This window comes from Tachypleus tridentatus, chromosome 7, assembly GCF_004210375.1.
Source record: "Tachypleus tridentatus isolate NWPU-2018 chromosome 7, ASM421037v1, whole genome shotgun sequence".
NCBI lineage: Eukaryota > Metazoa > Arthropoda > Merostomata > Xiphosura > Limulidae > Tachypleus > Tachypleus tridentatus.
Window position 1 is genome coordinate 149858925 of NC_134831.1, and position 18928 is coordinate 149877852.

The 18928-nt window shown below is 34.0% G+C and overlaps 1 protein-coding gene across 4 annotated transcripts in view; it reads left to right on the forward strand.

The window, feature by feature from the left end:
* The window catches only part of LOC143256892 (uncharacterized), a 68733-nt gene that overhangs the window by 37463 nt on the left and 12342 nt on the right, over positions 1-18928 (forward strand). For all 4 annotated transcript variants that reach the window (XM_076514711.1, XM_076514714.1, XM_076514713.1 and 1 more), the window contains 3 exons: positions 9556-9752; positions 9895-9960; positions 17199-17304. In XM_076514711.1, the coding sequence (XP_076370826.1) occupies positions 9556-9752; positions 9895-9960; positions 17199-17304 (369 nt within the window). The remainder of the gene's footprint in view (positions 1-9555; positions 9753-9894; positions 9961-17198; positions 17305-18928) is intronic.

Below are 18928 nucleotides of genomic sequence, written 5' to 3' on the forward strand. Positions count from 1 at the left end.
TGGCATTGCTGCAGTGTCCTTGCTTAACATTGTAGTGCATTCCCTCGTAAGGCTCCATGGTGAGTGGGGTCAGTGGGCACTGAAATATTCTTTTTTTCCTATGGATCCTCCTACTAAAATAAAATAAATTAGGGAAAAAAGAGTCAATCTGTAAACAACCACTTCTTGAAGACTGATCTGCAATCTTCAACATCTGTATCATTAGTTGTACCTCATTTTCTCATCCTACATTCTCTTTCAGAAAAATCTTTAGGGCAAATGTCCCCCTTTTGTAGTCAGAAGGGACTGTAGGAACTTGCTGGCTCTCAAGTCAGTAAAGAAGCTTTGATCTGGAGACATTGGTTTGAACATCCACATCCCAACACAGTGAACTCCTCTTAAATTCAAAGGCAATTGGGGATATACCTATTGAGGTTACACCTCATGCTACTTTGAATTCATCAGAAGGAGTTATTGTTGAGAGGGATTTGAGGACATCCCCAAGTCAGAGATTCTCGCTGGTTTCTCCACTCAAGGAGTTTCTGCAGTGAGGCGCATCTCCACTCGCAAAGATGGAGTTACACTACCGACAGATATCCTCCTTTTGACATTTACGTCACAACATGCATCTGCCACTATCAAGGCAGGTTATCTTAATTGCAGGATGCGGCCGTACATTTCAAACCCTCTCCGATGTTTTCAGTGTCAGAGGTTTGGTCACTCAAAGAGGTCATGTCGTGGTTCCCTGATGTGCTCGTTGTGGTGGCAAGGACCATGATGCTTATGAGTGTGAAACGGGCCCACATTGTGTCAGTTGCAATGGTTCTCACCCTTCCTTCTTTCGTTCTTGCCCTAAATGATTGGAGGAAAAAGAGGTGCAGCGTTTGAAAACGACTCAACATTACTTATCCTGAGGCTCAAAAATTGCTGTTCACCACTTCATCATGGACATATGCTACTGCACGTCGTTCCACAACTACAGTGGGAGTGCAGACAGATCTATCTGTGCCTCCAAGAGAATCATTCTCAAAACAAATGAAAAGCCTTTTGACCACTATGGTTAAAAAAGTGGATGAATCAACTTCAACACCCATCTCTGTTCCTCCCATACATTCCAACAAACCCCAAGATCTCCATCCTTTTGTTTCAGTACAGATATTTCTTAGGATACATCTTTTTCTCTCACCCCAAGATGCAAAACAGTCATTCCTCAGTCACTGGAATCCCCTTCCAACAACAAAGACCTACCCAATTGACCCAGGGCAGGATCCCTGGAGGTTGATAGACCTCCCCCGAATAAGGACAGTAAGGAAAAAAAGACGTGGTCATAAACAGAAGGGTTCTCCAGTCAATTTGTCGACACGTCATTGAAAATGGCCACCATGATACAATGGAACTGTCAAGGTTTACGATCTAATCTGGATGACATCAAAACACTGATTGCTTCTTACCATCCTGTATGTCTTTCTTTACAGGAAACATTTCTGAAACCTGCCAACACAGTCACCTTTCGGCAGTTTTCTCTGTACAGAAAGGACAGGCTGTGTGATGGATATCCCACACTTTCAAACCGCATCACTTTCCAAAGGGCCCGTGCACATGCTAGGTGGGTAAGACGTCAAAGCCAGAAGGAATCTTGGATTAAGTTTACAACTAGCATCTCTTCTACCACCAGTTTTAATGTCATATGGGACAGGGTTCGAAAGGTCAGTGAGCACAACACTTCTGTTCCCCTCTCGATCTTAGTATCTGATGGCCAAGAAGTAGCGGATATCTGGAGCATCGCCGATACTCTAGGTGAAAGCTTTTGCTGGGTATCTAGCACTTCTGCTTTTTCCTCCTCTTTCTTGGCCATCAACACTCGGGCAGAGCGACACCTCTTTCCTTTCGAACTGATTGTCTCTATGACTATAATCGTCCCTTTACACTGGTGGAACTGAAACTGGCCCTTCATCAGTCTGGCAGTACATCTGTTGGACCAGATGATGTACACTATGACATGCTGCACCATCTATCTCCTGCTTTTCTTGATATTTTTCTAATTGTTTTTAACTGGATCTGGCAGGAGAATGTTTTTGCTAATGCCCAGTGCCAGGATGTTATCTTGCCTTTCTCTAAGCCTGGGAAAGATCCCAAGATTCCTTCAAACTACCGTCCAATTGCTTTGATGAGCTGCCTTTGTAAGACCTTAGAGAGGATGGTTAATACTTGTCTTGTTTGGTTTCTCGAATCAAACAACCTCCTCTCGCTCACCAAATGTGGGTTCCGACGACAGCACTCCACCATGGACCACCTGATTTGACTTGAAACATCAATCAGAGAAGCCTTTCTCAAACGACAACATCTTGTATCAATATTCTTTGGCATTGAGAAGGCTTATGACACAACATGGAGGTATGACATTTTGCAAAACCTCCATATATATGAATTATGTAGCCATTTACCCATTTTTATTAAAAAATTTTTAATGACAGGAGATTCCAAGTTCATGTGGGTTTGACACTTTCCTGATCTTTTATACAGGAACTTGGAGTCCCTCAGGGCTGTGTTTTGAGTGTCACACTTTTCAGTATAAAGATTAATGCCATCATTGAACAACTCCCTTTCACTGTTGTAAACAGGTTCTATGTTGACACCTTTCACATCTTATGTCAGTTGTTGAATATGAAATATATTGAGAGGCAACTACAAACTGCCCTTGATCATGTACTGGAGTGGACCATGGCAAACAGCTTTAATTTCTCTCTCTCTCTCTAAAACTGTTTGCATGCACTTTTGCTGCCAACAGGGAATTCATCTTGATCCTGAACTCTGTATTGGTGAAGTTTTGCTGCCTGTAGTCCCTGAAACCAAGTTCTTGGGGCTTATCTTTGACCGTAAGCTGTCCTTTATACCACACATTAAATAGCATTAAACAGTACAAGAGCACTGAACATCATTCATGTCCTCTCTATCACTAGTTGGGGAGTGGATCAATGTTCTATGTTAAAGATATATCGTGCTCTTATTCGATCGAAACTCAACTATGGATCACTGGTCTATAGCTTTGCCAGACAATTGGCCTTAAAGATGCTGGACCCCATTCATCATTAAAGGCTTTCCACACCTCCCGATTTTAGAGCTTATACATAGAGTCTCATGAACCTTCTTTGCACCTTCGCCTTCTGCAACTGTCTTTACTATATTTTTTGAAACTTGGTTCCTTACCAAAGCATCCCACCTGGGGTTGTGTTTTCCTTCCTCGGTGGGCCGTACTTTTTCAGAACAGACGATCCAGGCACAATTGGATGAATTGGGTCTGTCCTTGGATAACAATGCAGAATCCACTGGTCAGCCCATCCCACCATGGCTTATTACAGTCCCCAAATGTGACCTTTCTTTAAGTCATCTGAGAAGAGCAGATACTCCTGATTGGAAGTACCATCTTTTATTTACTGAACATCTTTGTATTCCAATTTATATGGATGGTTCCAAATCAGGTGACTCTGTGGGCTCTGCCATCATTTGATGGTTGCACGCAGAATCCCCTCTACAACTTCTGTGTTCACTGCTGAACTGTACACCATTTCTCTTGCCCTGGATCATATTGAAGCTAAGCAGTAGTCCAACTGCATTATTTATACTGACTCGCTTAGTTCTCTACTGGCTCTGGAATTGCTTCATGTTGGTTCACACCCTGTTCTCGCTGATATTCAAAATCGACTGACCCATTTCTCGTTAACACCTACTTCAATCCAGTTTTTCTGGATACCAGGCCACGTTGGTATTCACGGGAACAAGCTTGCAGACATGGAAGCTAAATCTATCAGCTCTGGCAGTATCACTGCAGTGCCTATTCCATACATGGACTATGGTCCTGTATTCAAGGCTTGGCTCCATGCCAGCTGGCAGTTCACTTGGAGTGAGCAATGCAAAAACAAGCTTTTCCAACTAAAACTCTATATTGGACTTTGGCTGTCTTGCTTCCGTAAGGATCGGAAAGAGGAAGTTGTTCTAACTAGACTACGCATTGGTCACAGTTTTTTACCTCATTGTTTTCTTTTATCTGAAACTGATGCACCAGTGTGTAGTCTATGCAACACTAAAATCACTGTAAGCTACATTTTACTTTCTTGCCATCTTTGCGAATCTCAACGACAGCACCATTTTAAACACGTTTTGTCCCAAGGTTTGTCAATAACATTAGACAGTGTTATTGTTGATGGTGACGCTGTCCACCTTGATAAAGTTTTTAGTTTTTTAAAGGCCATTAATCTTTTTAATGTCATTTAAGTGTTTTATATTTATTCATGAAACCTATTTTATTGTGGTTTCCTTTTAGGAATCACAATCTCTCTAGTTCGATTTGAAATTAGAAAATGACTGTAACATTAAATAAATTGACATCAGGACTGGAAAGGCCATCTTCAGGTGACTAACGTTGCTGTTTGCACTATCCATTTGAACTACCCATTAATCATCCTGGCGAGTTATTATTACAATTTTGCTGCATGTCTTTTAAAACTTTTATTACTTTACATTTTGATAATGACACAAAACCTGGAACCAGGACTGGAAAGGCCAACTTCAGGTGACTGACAGTGGTTCTTGTACTTACCTGTTAGTCTTCCTGGCGGGTTATAATAATTACCATTATACTACAGAAAGTCCTTTACAACTTCTCTTGCTGTGGTTTCTCTCTTAACATTGTAGACTAGATGTCAACATTGGTTTTATGCTATTTATGTCTTTAAATGCTGTTTTGTTTTACCTTCATTTCCTTTTATGAATTTTACTACATTTACTTTATTTTTACATTTTTAACGGATATTTGGCACAGATAGTCTAGCTACTTTGTGCCATAAAACAATAAATCAACTGACCATTTATTTTCAAGATATTCACCTTTAATTTATATACCACCCCTCCAAGAAGTAAGAAATGTAAATTACTCATTATAATGTTCTCATCACTCAGGCAAAGCATAATTCTTATAGCCTTCAATCTTACTTGGTTTCAGAGTCATTAGATAAAAAATCACATCTCTCTCTCTCCATGCCCACCTGTCGCATCCTTTTTTTTGGGGTTTTATCAATAGTTCTATTTGATGATCAATATACTGTGTCACAAAAATATCTGATATTTTGCATACAAAACTATTATAAGGTTTATTAATAATTTGCAAAATTTTGTACAAAAGTGCTTACTAATTTAAAAATTATATCAGGAAAACTACAACAAGAACAATATCAAACCCCCCATAACACTTACTTGACACATCATCTCTTTCACAAATTTCCAATAGTTCTCTGACATTTCACATTATGTAACTTATAATCAATAGAAAGCCAAAGTTTTCAAAATATCAAATGGACATATTATATTACATTGTTTTTTGTATAGTTGTCTGTTCCACTTCCAGTTCAAACATTATTCCCATAAGAAACATTGGCAGGTTTAACTGAATGTTTAACAGCTTTTGTCATATAATTACAAAAATTATGATAGTTATTGGACATGTTTTTTACACACTATTATTTCAATAGAATACTTCCCTCCATTCCCAGATTTAGCTTTTTCTGTTTTGTGCTGTCCTCTTTATGCAAACTTTTTAATGCATGTCGTAAGCGCTCTACATCTTCTTATTAAAATCAAAGGTCCCAACCTGCCTCTCATACAAGTCATTGTGTCATCTCTCCACTAATAGGAGAGCATGCCATCACATGATGCATATGACTTCCTCTGTGTGACAATACTGAACTGTCACTTCTTATTTGGCAGTGTTTGAGTTCAAATGTCTTTTTTTTTCTTGTTACAGTTATGCCTGTAGTTGTTTACCTCAGTTTAACTTGCACTTTATTTCATTTATTTTCAAGGAAGTTTCACTTTCATTTTAAAAGCATTTATTTATGTGCGTTTTGTTGCCAAATTTTTTGCTTGTTTGTTTGGTGTTAGACATGAATTTTTCAGTTCAGATGACCACTTCAGGTTTGTCTAATTTGTCTGAAGCCATTCTTCGGGTCACTGGTGCAGGTGACTCATCGAAGAATTTATCGGTATTTATTTGCAGGGAGATTGAGCATTATGTGGGATGACTTTTGTCTCCTTCTGTTGCCTCTCTTACTTTTGAGCCCTTTGATCTGGGCCACACTGATAATGATTTTGATCATTTCTCTACCCTCTCTCAGAGTTCACTGTGTCTTCCCACATCCTGCCTGAGGATCCTGTTTGGTTCTCATTGGCTTTTTCAGATTTTATTTCTCAGGTATGAGATACTTTGTCTCTTGCTTCTAATTCTTATAACCCAAGTCCTTCCATTTTACATGATTCTGCCTTCCAACCTTATTTAGTTTTCCTCTGTCCCTGATATACAAGTTCATGCTGAAAGTTTCACCTCCCAGTTGAGTGACAGCATTAGTATGCCTCATCTTTCATGGGCTTCAGATTTCTTCATCCTCTCTTAGCATGAAGCAGGCTGTTCTTATCTGGACTAGCAGTTGTTAGATTTTGTTCTGCCTGTTTGGGGGCAGGTTACAAATTTCCCATTCATCTTGGTGTCATCTTTTCTGTTCATCAGGTGTTCAGTATTTCAGTCTTCCATCTTACCATAATGACTCTATTGTGATACTTCTTTTCAATCCATCTCCTGTCTGAATTTTTTTACATGAACCCAGTGAGGTTTCTCTGGATATGTCCTCTCACTCCTCATTTCCATATTGGCCTGTCTGTTGTCTTTGGCTCTGTCTCAGCAAATGTGCCTTCTTTGTTGTTGGGGCCTTTGCTGTCATAATGCCATATTATTGTAAACCCATCTTCTGGCTTCTTATCTGCAGGACCTTTCTATGGTCTGTTTTTGTAATGTTTTGTGCCTGACAGAATTCTGGAACCTTTAGAGTCAAGGGTCATTTCAGTACAACAACAGTCCACTCTTCCTCATCTGGTGGCTTGTTTGTCCCATTCAGCATGGCACTAACTCCTGTCTCCTGACCTTTCCAGCCTTTCCCTGTTTCTTCTTCTTGCAGTTCTATAGCTTGCCATTTTTCACAACAATGTATAGTATGCCAACAGTCAATTTGGTGATTATCCAGTGGTTTTTGGTCTAGTAGGAACTTGCTTGACAACCTTTGTTCATTAGTAAAGTTCTTTTATGTATGATGTTTACTTTACTTTCTGTTTGCAAGGTTCTATCTCTTATAGGAGTGGAGTCTTCAATGACTCCTCTCATGCCTCTCAGTCAGGCTCATGTGCATCCCCTTCAGTGGGATCTCCACAGTCATTGGAACCTTACTCGGGATTTTTTGAGTTCTCCTCACCTTTCATTCCTACATTATGGATGATTTCTGATTGTAGTTGGACAAGGATCATATTTTAGTCGGCATTCCACTTCCTCCACTGCAGCTAGATTTACATCTGTTCATGAATGTATCTTTTTAGAGCTCCTTGAACTCCTTGCTATTCATTGGTCTTTGAACATTTTCTTTCCATTTCCAGAGGTTGGTTGATCATGATCTACTCCAACAATTTGACGATGGTGGCTCATGTCATTCACCAAGGGTGCACTTGGTCAAGATCTGTGTTTTCTCTCCTTGGATCTTTTCTTTTGAACTCAAAATCATCACATTTGTTTGATGGCATGTCACATGCTGAGTGCTTTTAACCTTGTGATGAATCATGTTTTCTGACCAAACCATGTTTACCCAATGGAGTGTACCTTCATTCCATTGTTTTTAATGACTTTGAGATTGGGGAGGTAATCCTCATGTTGGTGCATTTTCCCCCTCTCTCCCACCCAAGTTACCTTTATTTGCATGTAGAGGGCAGCAAAAAAACATGGAGAGCTAATCTTAGTAAAGTAAAGTAACTATCGGAAATACATTGTCAGATTTGGAAAATTGTAACTTTTGTGGTTTTTGGTGCATTATTTAATTAAATAAAAAATGTAATGGAGCAGTATCATTAATATAAAAAGAAAAGTGGGATTAAGTTTCATTGACAGCAAAAAATTAGAAGACTTAAGTACTATATTGTTTGTTTTTCATGTGTATTCTTTATTATTATAAAAGTAATAAAATTTAAAAGTTATGACATTTAAAGCTAGAATATGTAGAATAAAGAACAATAATTTTAATTTTTCCAAAGGTACTCTTGTGAGAAAATCACAAGTCACCTGTGTTTTATATAACTTGATACATGTTCATTAAGTGACTTGCATCTTATGTGGCAGGAACATTATTTAGACACGGTCAAAGAACAATGAATAAAACAATAAAATTTAACTAGAAACAGATGTATACTGCTAGAAGGTTAAAGCTACTTAAGATAAACATAGGTAGTTTTATGTTACAAGTTAAGTCATCTTACACAGAAATAAAGGATAATTTAGGTTTATTTCATATTTTTTATGAGGTTGGTTGATGTGGGATTTTAAGATCTTCTGTGCAGAAGGAAGCACAGTATAGGAAGTTATTTTTCTAAGCTAAAAATGTATTTCTGATACTTTCCTCCACTCACATTTCTCCACCTCTTAAAAGTTATAATTGGGAAAATAACTGATAAAATTTAAAGTTTTACTGGAATTACACAAATGAAAGTTGAGATTTTTCAAATGAAGAAAAGTATTTTTAATCTTAACATGAAAATCACTTTGCACTTAAAACAGTTAGCACTTTAATTTTATATGTTCATGAAAACATTTTTAGTGAAAATATTAATTAGAAATTTTGATTTTTTTGGCCTGGAAAAGATTCCAGTGATTGCTAAAAGCTTGCAAAATTTTGTGAAGATGTACAAAAACATATTAGAAGATATAGAATGGAAACTATAAATGTCAGTGTGGGGTCGTGATTTAAGTTGATTGAGTCCATCTTGACAGAATTAACAATTTGGGATTTAAAAACAAAATAATTTAGTATAAAACAACTTATGTTTTAACGTATATGAAATGCACTGAGTTTTGAACAAGCAGTGAAATTTAAACTTCAGTTTTACAGTAATTCATTTATTACACAGACATGCAATGGTTTTATTGTCTTGAAATTTTTACATGTTCTACAGTAATTCCTGAGTGATGAATCTGTCATGTACAGATTTTTCACAAAATGTCATGTATATTTACAAAAGTGAATTATTTTCAATGAAATCAGGTCACATTTTGTTATACTTAAAATGTTGACAACCACTGGCTATAAATTTCTCTAGGCCAGTCACAACATGAGTCTTATCCTTCATTCTTACATCCAAAAATGATGATTAAAATGTTCATTGTTATAAACAAAATGATAATTTGATGTAAGAATTTTTTTCTTTCCAATTTGTAAAGTATCCTAACTTGGTAGATAAAACTAAATATTATTTTCAGTGTCTATGCAGCTGAATTATGGAAAATTCATTATTAAAACCAAAATAACTGTTATTAAGTTTAAATTTGCAGGCCTGTGTTATTAAAGTTTATACTTGTATGAATTTTATAGCTTCAAGTGTTACTGTGTAAAGTGAGAATCATAAAAAATATATTTAAAGTTTTAAAATGTTCTTTAGGGATTACTTTGATCAAATTGGTGCCAGATAATGTATTACTTATTTTACATTATTTTTCAGATCAATGAGCTAGACACTGAAGCAAATAGAAGACATGAAGACCAAGTAAGAGAATTACAAATTCAACATAAGAAAGAAAAAGATTCCTTGGTTCAACTTCATGAAGAAAAAATTCAGTTAGCATATCAAAGTCATCAAAAGGAAATTGATGAATTGAAAAGGAAACTTAATCAAAAAATTATTGATAAGAATAATGAGTAAGTTAATCTTATTTTTGAAGTGCTCTGTAATTTTTTCTAAAGTTTTAATAAGTTATTTATTTGAATACATTTTTATTATTGCTTATGATAATTATATATATATATTTGATAATGGAGAAATTGTTCATATACATTACAGATTTACAGTAGTATCAGAGGAAGTTCAAAGACTGAGACATAATTTGGAGAGACTTGCAACATCAAGGTATTGAAACTTTTTAATTTTTATGTGATATTTATTATTATATTATTAAAAATTAGTTATTTTTAATGAGAACATTAATGTATACACTGTGTTTTTCTGTACTTAGTGGAATTGGATTATTTTCAAATATAGTAATAATTCTGGCACTTTTATTTTAAATAGAATAATGTAAATTTGAACTATGTTATAATGTGAGGGAACAAAAGTGAAATATAGGTGAAATTGAGTAGAAAAAAATTACATTAAAAGCAATAAATCTTTATACCAGTTTTGCTGTGTTGATACAGTGTCCATGCAGCACAATTCATCTTTAACTACTTGCAACTTACAAATTTGAGATGTCATGATTATACAAGATTAACTGGAACAATTTTAAGTTATTTGATTTTGTACAAACATAGCTGTTACTATTATTAAATACAGTAGTTGCATTTATCTGAAATGTTACAACTTTTAAAAAGAAAATTGTAGTTTTCATGTATGAATCACAGCAAATTTCATGCTTTGTATTTGCATATGTACTGTTAATCATTAATATTAACTTCTGATCAACGCATGCTACCTATGTAGATCAGAACTAAAGTAGAATGTCTCAGTGAGTTTATCTTGGTTGAAGTTTCCATGGAGATATATATTTATATAAATTCTATCTCTGTTTATATTAGCATTAGGGGCTGTCTATGCTTAAAAGCCCACACTAAAGGCTATTTTTAGACAAAGCTTTATGTGTTTTTTGGCTATTGCAAATGGCACTAGGCCTACTGTGAACATGCATTAAAATTGTTCATTCATCCGTGGAAATATCAACAAATGCTAGGTAAATTTAAATTTAAAAATAAATGACCAAAACACAGTGACTTTAAGGACTAATTCAGAATAAATGTTCACAAGGCATGCTGTTGGTCATGCAAAACTTTGTTTTATATTAGTAGTATGGGAAAGTCAGCTTTTACCTTTCACAGAAGTGGACAAAAACAACACTGGCAAAACCAAAGTATTGGCACTAGCAGAAAAGCAGCATGTTAGTCTACAGACTAACCTTCTTTGTTGTGTGTAGTTCAAACTGTAGAGGTAAAGGATAATAATGGTTTAGAATTTGCTGCCAGATGTATTTGGGGATCACAGAACTTGACAGATAGCTTAGGCCTAGGCCAACATGTTAAACTAGACCAAGGGTGGGCAACTCCATGGCCAATGGATAGCACCATTATGGCCAGCTCAAATTTAGGAATCAACTTTTTCCATCATTTATTTCCTCATAGCAAATGTGGTAATCAGCAGCTGCACTGCTTCATGTCATCACTAATGTCATGCCTTCATCACTGCCACAGACTACACCCATTTTGCAACGTCAGTCTAGTTTAGATGTTTGTTACCGAGTGTGTGTTGTTTTGCATGTGCTTGCAAACATATTTTTATCATGCAATTTTCAAGTGTTTAAATATAGTTTGTTTTTAATTCCATAATATGGATAAGTGAATAATTTGAAAACGAAATAATCCATATTATGGTGAACACTCAGAAAATAGAGATAATTTAATTGATTCTGGCATTACTGTCGAAAAGAGAATGGTGTGTGACTGTAAAAACGTGAAACGAGAACTTAATGAAAGTTGAGAGTTGAAATTTGTAGTGATTGAAGCAAATAATAAGCCAGTGTGTCTTTTGTGTAACAGAGTTTTTAGAAATAATAAAGTATACAATCTTAAGCAACACTTTAACAATTTTTACAACAAATTTGATGTAAAATTTTCAGTTGATAGCAAAAATCGTGTGAATGAAATTAGCCATCTGAAAACACAACTTCATGAACAAAAACAGGCCTTAAAAGATTTTTATCATCGATAGAACAAGTTATGTTAGCTAGTTATAAAGTAACTTGGATTCTAGCTCAAAAAAAGAAATTTTCTGATGCTGAACTAATAAAAGAAGTACTGATTGTAGTCATTCAAACTCTGTTGGAGAATTATGATTCAAAAATAAAAGATGATATTCTTCAAAAGGTAAATAATTTGCAATTAAGTTGAAGAACAATTGTCCGCAGAATGCTAGAGTTAGCATAAGACAGAAAATCAGTTGCTTGAACAATTAAAAGACTGTTTGTATTTTTCTATAGTACTAGATGAGTCAACAGATGTTAGTGACATTGTACAGTTGATATTTTGGGTTCAATATGTAACTTCAGATCTTCAAGTGAGGAAAGAAATGCTTGGCTTTTGTGGATTATGAGATCAAACATGTAGAAAAACATCTTTGAAAAATTTCTTTAAATGTCAAAAAAATTTAATCTGGATTTTGAAAAACTGATTTATGTCACAACAGATGGTGCTCCCACCATGACTGAGGCAAAATTAGGATATATTTCTCTTCTGAAGCAGCATTTAATTGAAAATAATGTGAAGTCTACCCTGCCATCTTTCCATTGCATTTTGCATCAGAAACATTTATGTGCTCAGATATCTAAAAGTGATGAATTGAAAAATTTGATGGACATTGTTGTAAAAATTGTGAATTATAGAAGAAGTGGAAGCTTTCTCATCCATCGACAGTTTGTTGAGTCTTTGAAGAAAAGCAGTGACTGTACTTTTGATGATCTTACTGATTTTGCAAATGTAAGATGGTTAAGTAGATGAAAAGTCTTGGAATGATTTACCTCTTTATTTCCTCAAATAAAAGAGTATCTTGTTGAAAAAGGTAAGATTGAAAATTTCCCTGAAATTGAAACCTTGTCATGGCAGTGTGATTTGCATCTTCTGTGCAACATGATGGCTCACTTGAATGATTTGAATATGAAGCTTCAGGAAAGAAGTAAAATAATAAGCTAGCAATCATGTTCTATTCATGAATTTCAATTAAAGCTAAACCTCCTTGCAGAACAATTACAGAAGAATGATTTGATACATTTTGCAAAGTTGAATAGTTTTCTAGAAAATGATAAGGATTATGATCTCTCTGATGCTAAAGATGATCTCTATGTAAACTGGATCAAAAATTTATCTCAAAAATTTGAATTGCATTTCTCCAAATTTAAAAATTTGAAATTGATATTTGAATTTTTGCTTGATCCATTTCAATTTGACTTAGGAAAGTTCAGTAAAGAAATTACATCTTTTTTGTCTTTGGATAAGTGTGGATTTGAAGACAAGATGATTACCCTGCAAAGTGTAGAACACACAAAAGGTAAACAAAAATTTTCTACCAGAGAGATGTGGCTCACTATTCTGATAAATGAGAGTTTTCCAAATTTAAAGATAGCAATTTCAAAATTATTTTCCATGTTTGGATCCACTTGGGTGTGTGAGTCAACATTTTCTATGCTAGATTTTCTTAAGTCTAGATACAGATCTCAGCTTACTGACATAAATTTATAGACAGAGATAAGATGCTCATTGAGCATTGATATTAAGTTGATGAAAACCCCCATCCGTTTTCACATTGAAGGTTAATTGAAATACAATTATTTTGATTAAACTAACATCTTTCAATTTTTTAATTTTGTGGCCACTATGAAAAATAACTTGCCTACCCCTGAACTAGACCCATATTTTCAAACCTTGGTATCTGGTATGATCTGGATATAATGTTAATGTTAAAAATTCATGACAGTATGATGGCAAATTGGTTGTTTTATGGCATTGAAATGAATAATAGAGTAGCAGTAACATAAATTGGCAATTTGGAGCCTTTTGAATGAACATGGTTTTGACAGTTGTAATTAAAGCTGCAGATTTATATCTATTCTTAGCAGTTACAATGCTTTGGTGTTTTAGGTTTTGGTTAGAATAGAGATGTATAAATTTAGATTTATCTCTAGCTGTATCTAATTTAATATCAAATTAAACTACAGTGAAAGTGGAATTAGATTTCAGTTTCAACTTTAAATTTAGGTCTAAAAATAACACTTTTATAAGTAATTGTTGAATTTGATTGTTTATTCTAACATATCTTTATCCCAGTGTCTTATTTTAATAAGCAATGCAGCAATGGTATAATCTTCTTGGACTACTTTTCCAAGTCACAGAACAGCAAATACCAATGCGTCCTCATGCATTGGCATAGGCAATGCTGTGCTTAAATCCTAGATATTTTGGATGGTGAAAGTTGTTTCTTCTAATTTTCCATGCAATTCATGTGCTTGAATATCTAGTTTTTAAAAGCATGTTTCAGGACAGTACAACTGTAGAGTTATTTGCATTGTCAAAAAGAATGACTTTGTGCTTAGTACAGTGTGGATAAGCATGCCTACATGATCAAATGAGAAAGGTTAGAGAGTATGTTTTACTCTTTGAAATGCTTAACAAAATAACAAGTAAAAAAATGTTTATTGGTGCGAGACTGGATTTCTGAGAGCAACCAAGTATTAACAACATACTCAAGTCTTTATGTGGTATGGGATGGTTGAGAATGCAATTGAAAAATATGATGTAGGCATAGTTAAAGAGATTTTCATGATGTTTTCCAGTTATCAATGGATAGACCCAATGTAAATTGGAAGTTCTACTAAATATTCTCAGGAATTCTGAAATAGGGCTTAAAATCAAAGTTAATTGATGTTGGAGACACTTGGTTGCACATTTTCATTCTGCATTCAAGATAAAAGATGCATGGGCATTTGACAAAAATCAGCTTCTGTGTAGTTTTTGTTTGCAGTTTAAAGACTTACCAACAAAATAATACGATTACAATGCAACCATTAAAAGTGATGTCTTCCCCATAAAATTTTGTCAGCCATATAGATAGGAAACTTACCTGTAGCTACAAAAGTAGGATTGTGCATATGGCCTTTCATAAAACTCTGTTCAGAAATTGGAGAAAAAAATATCTCCATACAGGCAGTAAGTTTTATTAAACTCTCAAGGAAGCATGTACAAGTCAGTTAACTGAAGCAAAACTGGCATTGTTTAAATTCATAGGTAAATCAATCATCTTACTTCTTACAAAATATCACACTGGGAAATTAATGATTCTTTTTCTGTGTACTGAAATGACTAATATGTTTGTTTGAACTTGTGTAAATATTTATACAAAAGAAATATGAGCTAGAAAGAAGTGGAAAAAATGTTTCGTATAAACTATCTGCAATTAAACAGAGTAGATACTGAAATGTTTGTGAAGAATTATGTGGGAAAAATTTGAAGTGGCTAAATAATGGATTTTAGAATGAAATATAAGTAAGTTGCTATAATAGTTGCAAAGAAATTGCAAGCCAAAGCACTTGTGAAATATTCATTTGTGAGGCATTTCTGATGTCTTGACTCCAAAAAGATGCCTACTGTTGCAGATGCTCATAATTTTGCTTGAAGTCAAAGAGAATTAGTATCAAGGAATGCTTTGAAATGAGAACTTTGAAGAGTTTTTGTACTGTGGGGAAGATAAAAATATTCCAAAGTAACTATAGCATGTTATGGAAGATAATTAAAGTGTTGTTAGTTTTTTTCCAGGGATATACATCAGTTATTCTTGTTTTTAGTGTGAACAAGGTTTTTGCACGAGAAAAAATAACTTTTTGCTCACCTTTTGTGAAAGGCATCATCATTGCTGTTGGTGAATAAATAACACTTTTGTTACTCCTAAGATGTTTGTGTCTGTTTCTTCTTCAAAATCTGCTACTTCCAAAAAAGATAGAAAAAAAAATTACTACAAGAAGAAGCTTTAAAAGGTGGACAATAATTGATGACACTGAAGAGTTAACAAAAAAAACAAGAGTATGTGACATCAAAAAGATAAGGAAACTAATGTTGAAGTAAAATCATTTCTCTGAATTGAAGTTAAAAGAAACTTATTGTTCAAGCAAACAATTTATATAAAAAGTATGCTTTAGTAAAAAATGAACAAAAAGTGGACTTAAAACTTTAGAAATTAAATTATTACTGACTGAAAATAATAAGTACTAACATTGTATGAAAAACTATGTTTTAGATACAATTAATTTGAAAGGAAAGAAAACAATTATAGCTGTATAAGCTTACACAAAAAATCGAGAATGTCAGAAGGTGACCAAACAACTAAACTATCTTGTGTGGAATAATACAAAACGTTTGGTACAATATTTCACAATTATGCATTGATAAACTATATGGCATCATGAAAACCAAGTGAAATGCTCTGTGTAAAACAATGGGTTAGCATACAAAATAAAGCACTTTAAAACTTTCTTTTTTTATGAAAATGTTTCACTTGATCAATTCAATATATGGTTGTAATTGCCCATTTTTTGCAGTTAATTTGTATGTATTGTTTGCATATGGTACCATAATGGACCATCTGTATATCTATATATGTAGTATGTAACCAAAATAATAAATACAGTGGTGTCATCTGTATATCAAGATGGCTGGTATGGATATTAAAACTTTTATTAAAATAAAGTAGAGAATTACTTCAAGTGGGTTTTTCATCATCACAAAGTGGTGTCGTCTGTTTTACTGAAATGCAACAAGATTTCAGTGCCACAGCAGGTGATTTGGGGTTATGAAATGTAATGAATGGAACCACAAACAAAAATCCATAACAAGTTTCACACTTTGTATATTGGAAATTTAGATAACTAGAAAAATAACTATGGTATGTGCAGCAACCATTTTTATATAACAGAGCACAATTTTAAATAAAATGATTCTTCACCCTTCAAGAACTCAGCTTTCACTAGAAGTATATCGAGAGTTTGATTATAATTTAATAAAATTTTCTAATGTAATATGAAAAAAATTAAATTAAAAAAAATATGTAATTAAAGGGTAGCCTTTTAATATATTTAAAACATTACAGTTTATATGAGTAACATTTATGAAAATTTTGAACTCTGTACATTGAATCATTTTGTTGCAATGAATTGTGTATTACTGAAGAGCACAATCTGAACTCTTGTCCCATGCAATACTTCCCAGAATTTGTTTTAAGAAAATATTTATATTTTTACCATGAGGTATGAACACCATGATAACTAATTACTATCACAAATAGCCATCCATAGTTTCCATGTAAGTTTTTGCTGTTGTTTCCAATGTGTTTGTATCTGTCTATCTATATAAATAAATTTGCAAGCCACTTGCTTTACACAGTTGAAACATTTTTACACATGTGCACATCAAGATACACATTCCATTTGCAGTAGCTTTTCTATTGTTTCTGCAGTTTGTGTTGGTTCTCTAGTATTAATATGCCATGTTCATTTAACAATATGTGGAAAAACTGTGTAGACAAAACTGTAGTTTTTGCTATGTTTCATGTTTTCCTAGGAGTCAGATCCTATCTAGATTGCAAACTCTCCTACAGTTTCACTGGCTGGAAGCTTTGGATCTCCTATATGGGAGCTCCTCCACTATTTCAGAGAAGGAAGCGAAGGTAACTTTTTAAAATTGCTGTAAAGAATGAACCTGTATTTAAATAAAATATTTGGAAATTTTGCTACTTAATTAAAATCAATTTCTTTGCTGCTGTTTAAATAGTTTTAGAAAATTGATATTTGAAGAAAGGTTTTTATTAATGTTTAAAATAATGGTCTATTCCAAAATTTCGTAAATATGTTGCATATTATTTGTAATATATGCAACAATAAATTTGGTGAACCTTGTTTGAAGTTTCACTCAATGTTTTTTGCAATGCACAACTTGGGACATTTAAGAATTAATTGGTGTTTTCTTGATTCTATCTGTAACAGGGCATAATTACTGTTATTATTAGGTTGAAAAATAATGGCAGATTTTAAGTTTTAACTTTAATAAGAAAAAAAATTCAAAAGCAACTTTATTAATCAAAATAATAAATTTACATACTTACCAACAAAACAAGATTATTTATGCCACACCAATAAAACTCTGACGTCCTAGAACTTTCATGCAACTTTTCTATTAATTTCTTCCAATTCTTGACAGTAAACCTCTGCAGTGATATTCTGGCCCTGGTTGAGCAAACTGTAATGGATAATACTAGGAATAGACCACCATATAATGACAATAACCTTCTGTTAGTGCAACTTTGGCTTTGGGAAGTGTTTTGGAGCTACATTATGGTTGAGCTGAGCCATTACACAGGTTGCTTTTTGTTGTTGTATCCACTTGTCATTGCAGGTGACAATTCGATCAAGTAATGGCTCATTCATATTGCTCAAAATCAGGATAGAGCACAGTTCAGAGTAGCAATTCTTTTTATTTTCGTGGATTTTGTGTGGAACCTACTTGTCAAGCTTTTTCACTTTTCCAATTTTCTCGAGATGGTCCAAAATTTTGGAAATGCCAATACCCAATTCTTGTTCCATTTTTCGAACAGTTTGGTGCGGGTTTCTTTCCACTAATGCTCTCAATTGGTCGTTTTCAACAGCTGCCTTCCTCATCTTCAAGACTTGCATCTCCATTATGAACCTTTTGGAACCAACTCTGTACTATATGTTTGGAGATGGTTCCTTCACCCTATGCGTGATTGATATTGTGAAATGTTTGAGATGTATTATGACCAAGTTTGAATTTGTGCAAAAAATAATATACACAATTTTTTTTCCATCATTTATTGCAAGGGTGTGAAATATTGGAAATAAAATTTTATAAAAGAATAAAAGCATTAATGAATAGAAAAAAACTTTAGTTAGTTTTTCAATATCTTATATGAAGTCATAAAAAGACAGGATTAAAATTTTTGTGTAAAAATTGTTATTTTTTAAACAATCTAATAAATAATGGTAGTTCACCCCTTCTATTATTTTCTATGCTAAACAAGTAACAGGTGATTATCAATGTGATTTTTTTATGCACACTTAACAGGGTGTAATAATGAAGGAAACTTAGTGTGTTCTTAGCTTCTTGAATAACAAAAGTGTGCGTGTGTAAGAATCATAGATTGGTGATGAAAGTTGTCAGGACCCCAAGATTTTGATGCTGATCAAATGCAACACTTCATTTCAGGGTTATTAGCAGGATGTGGACTTGGTTCCAGAGCACCAATACAGTTAGTTGGCTTAAGACTTGGACAGAGT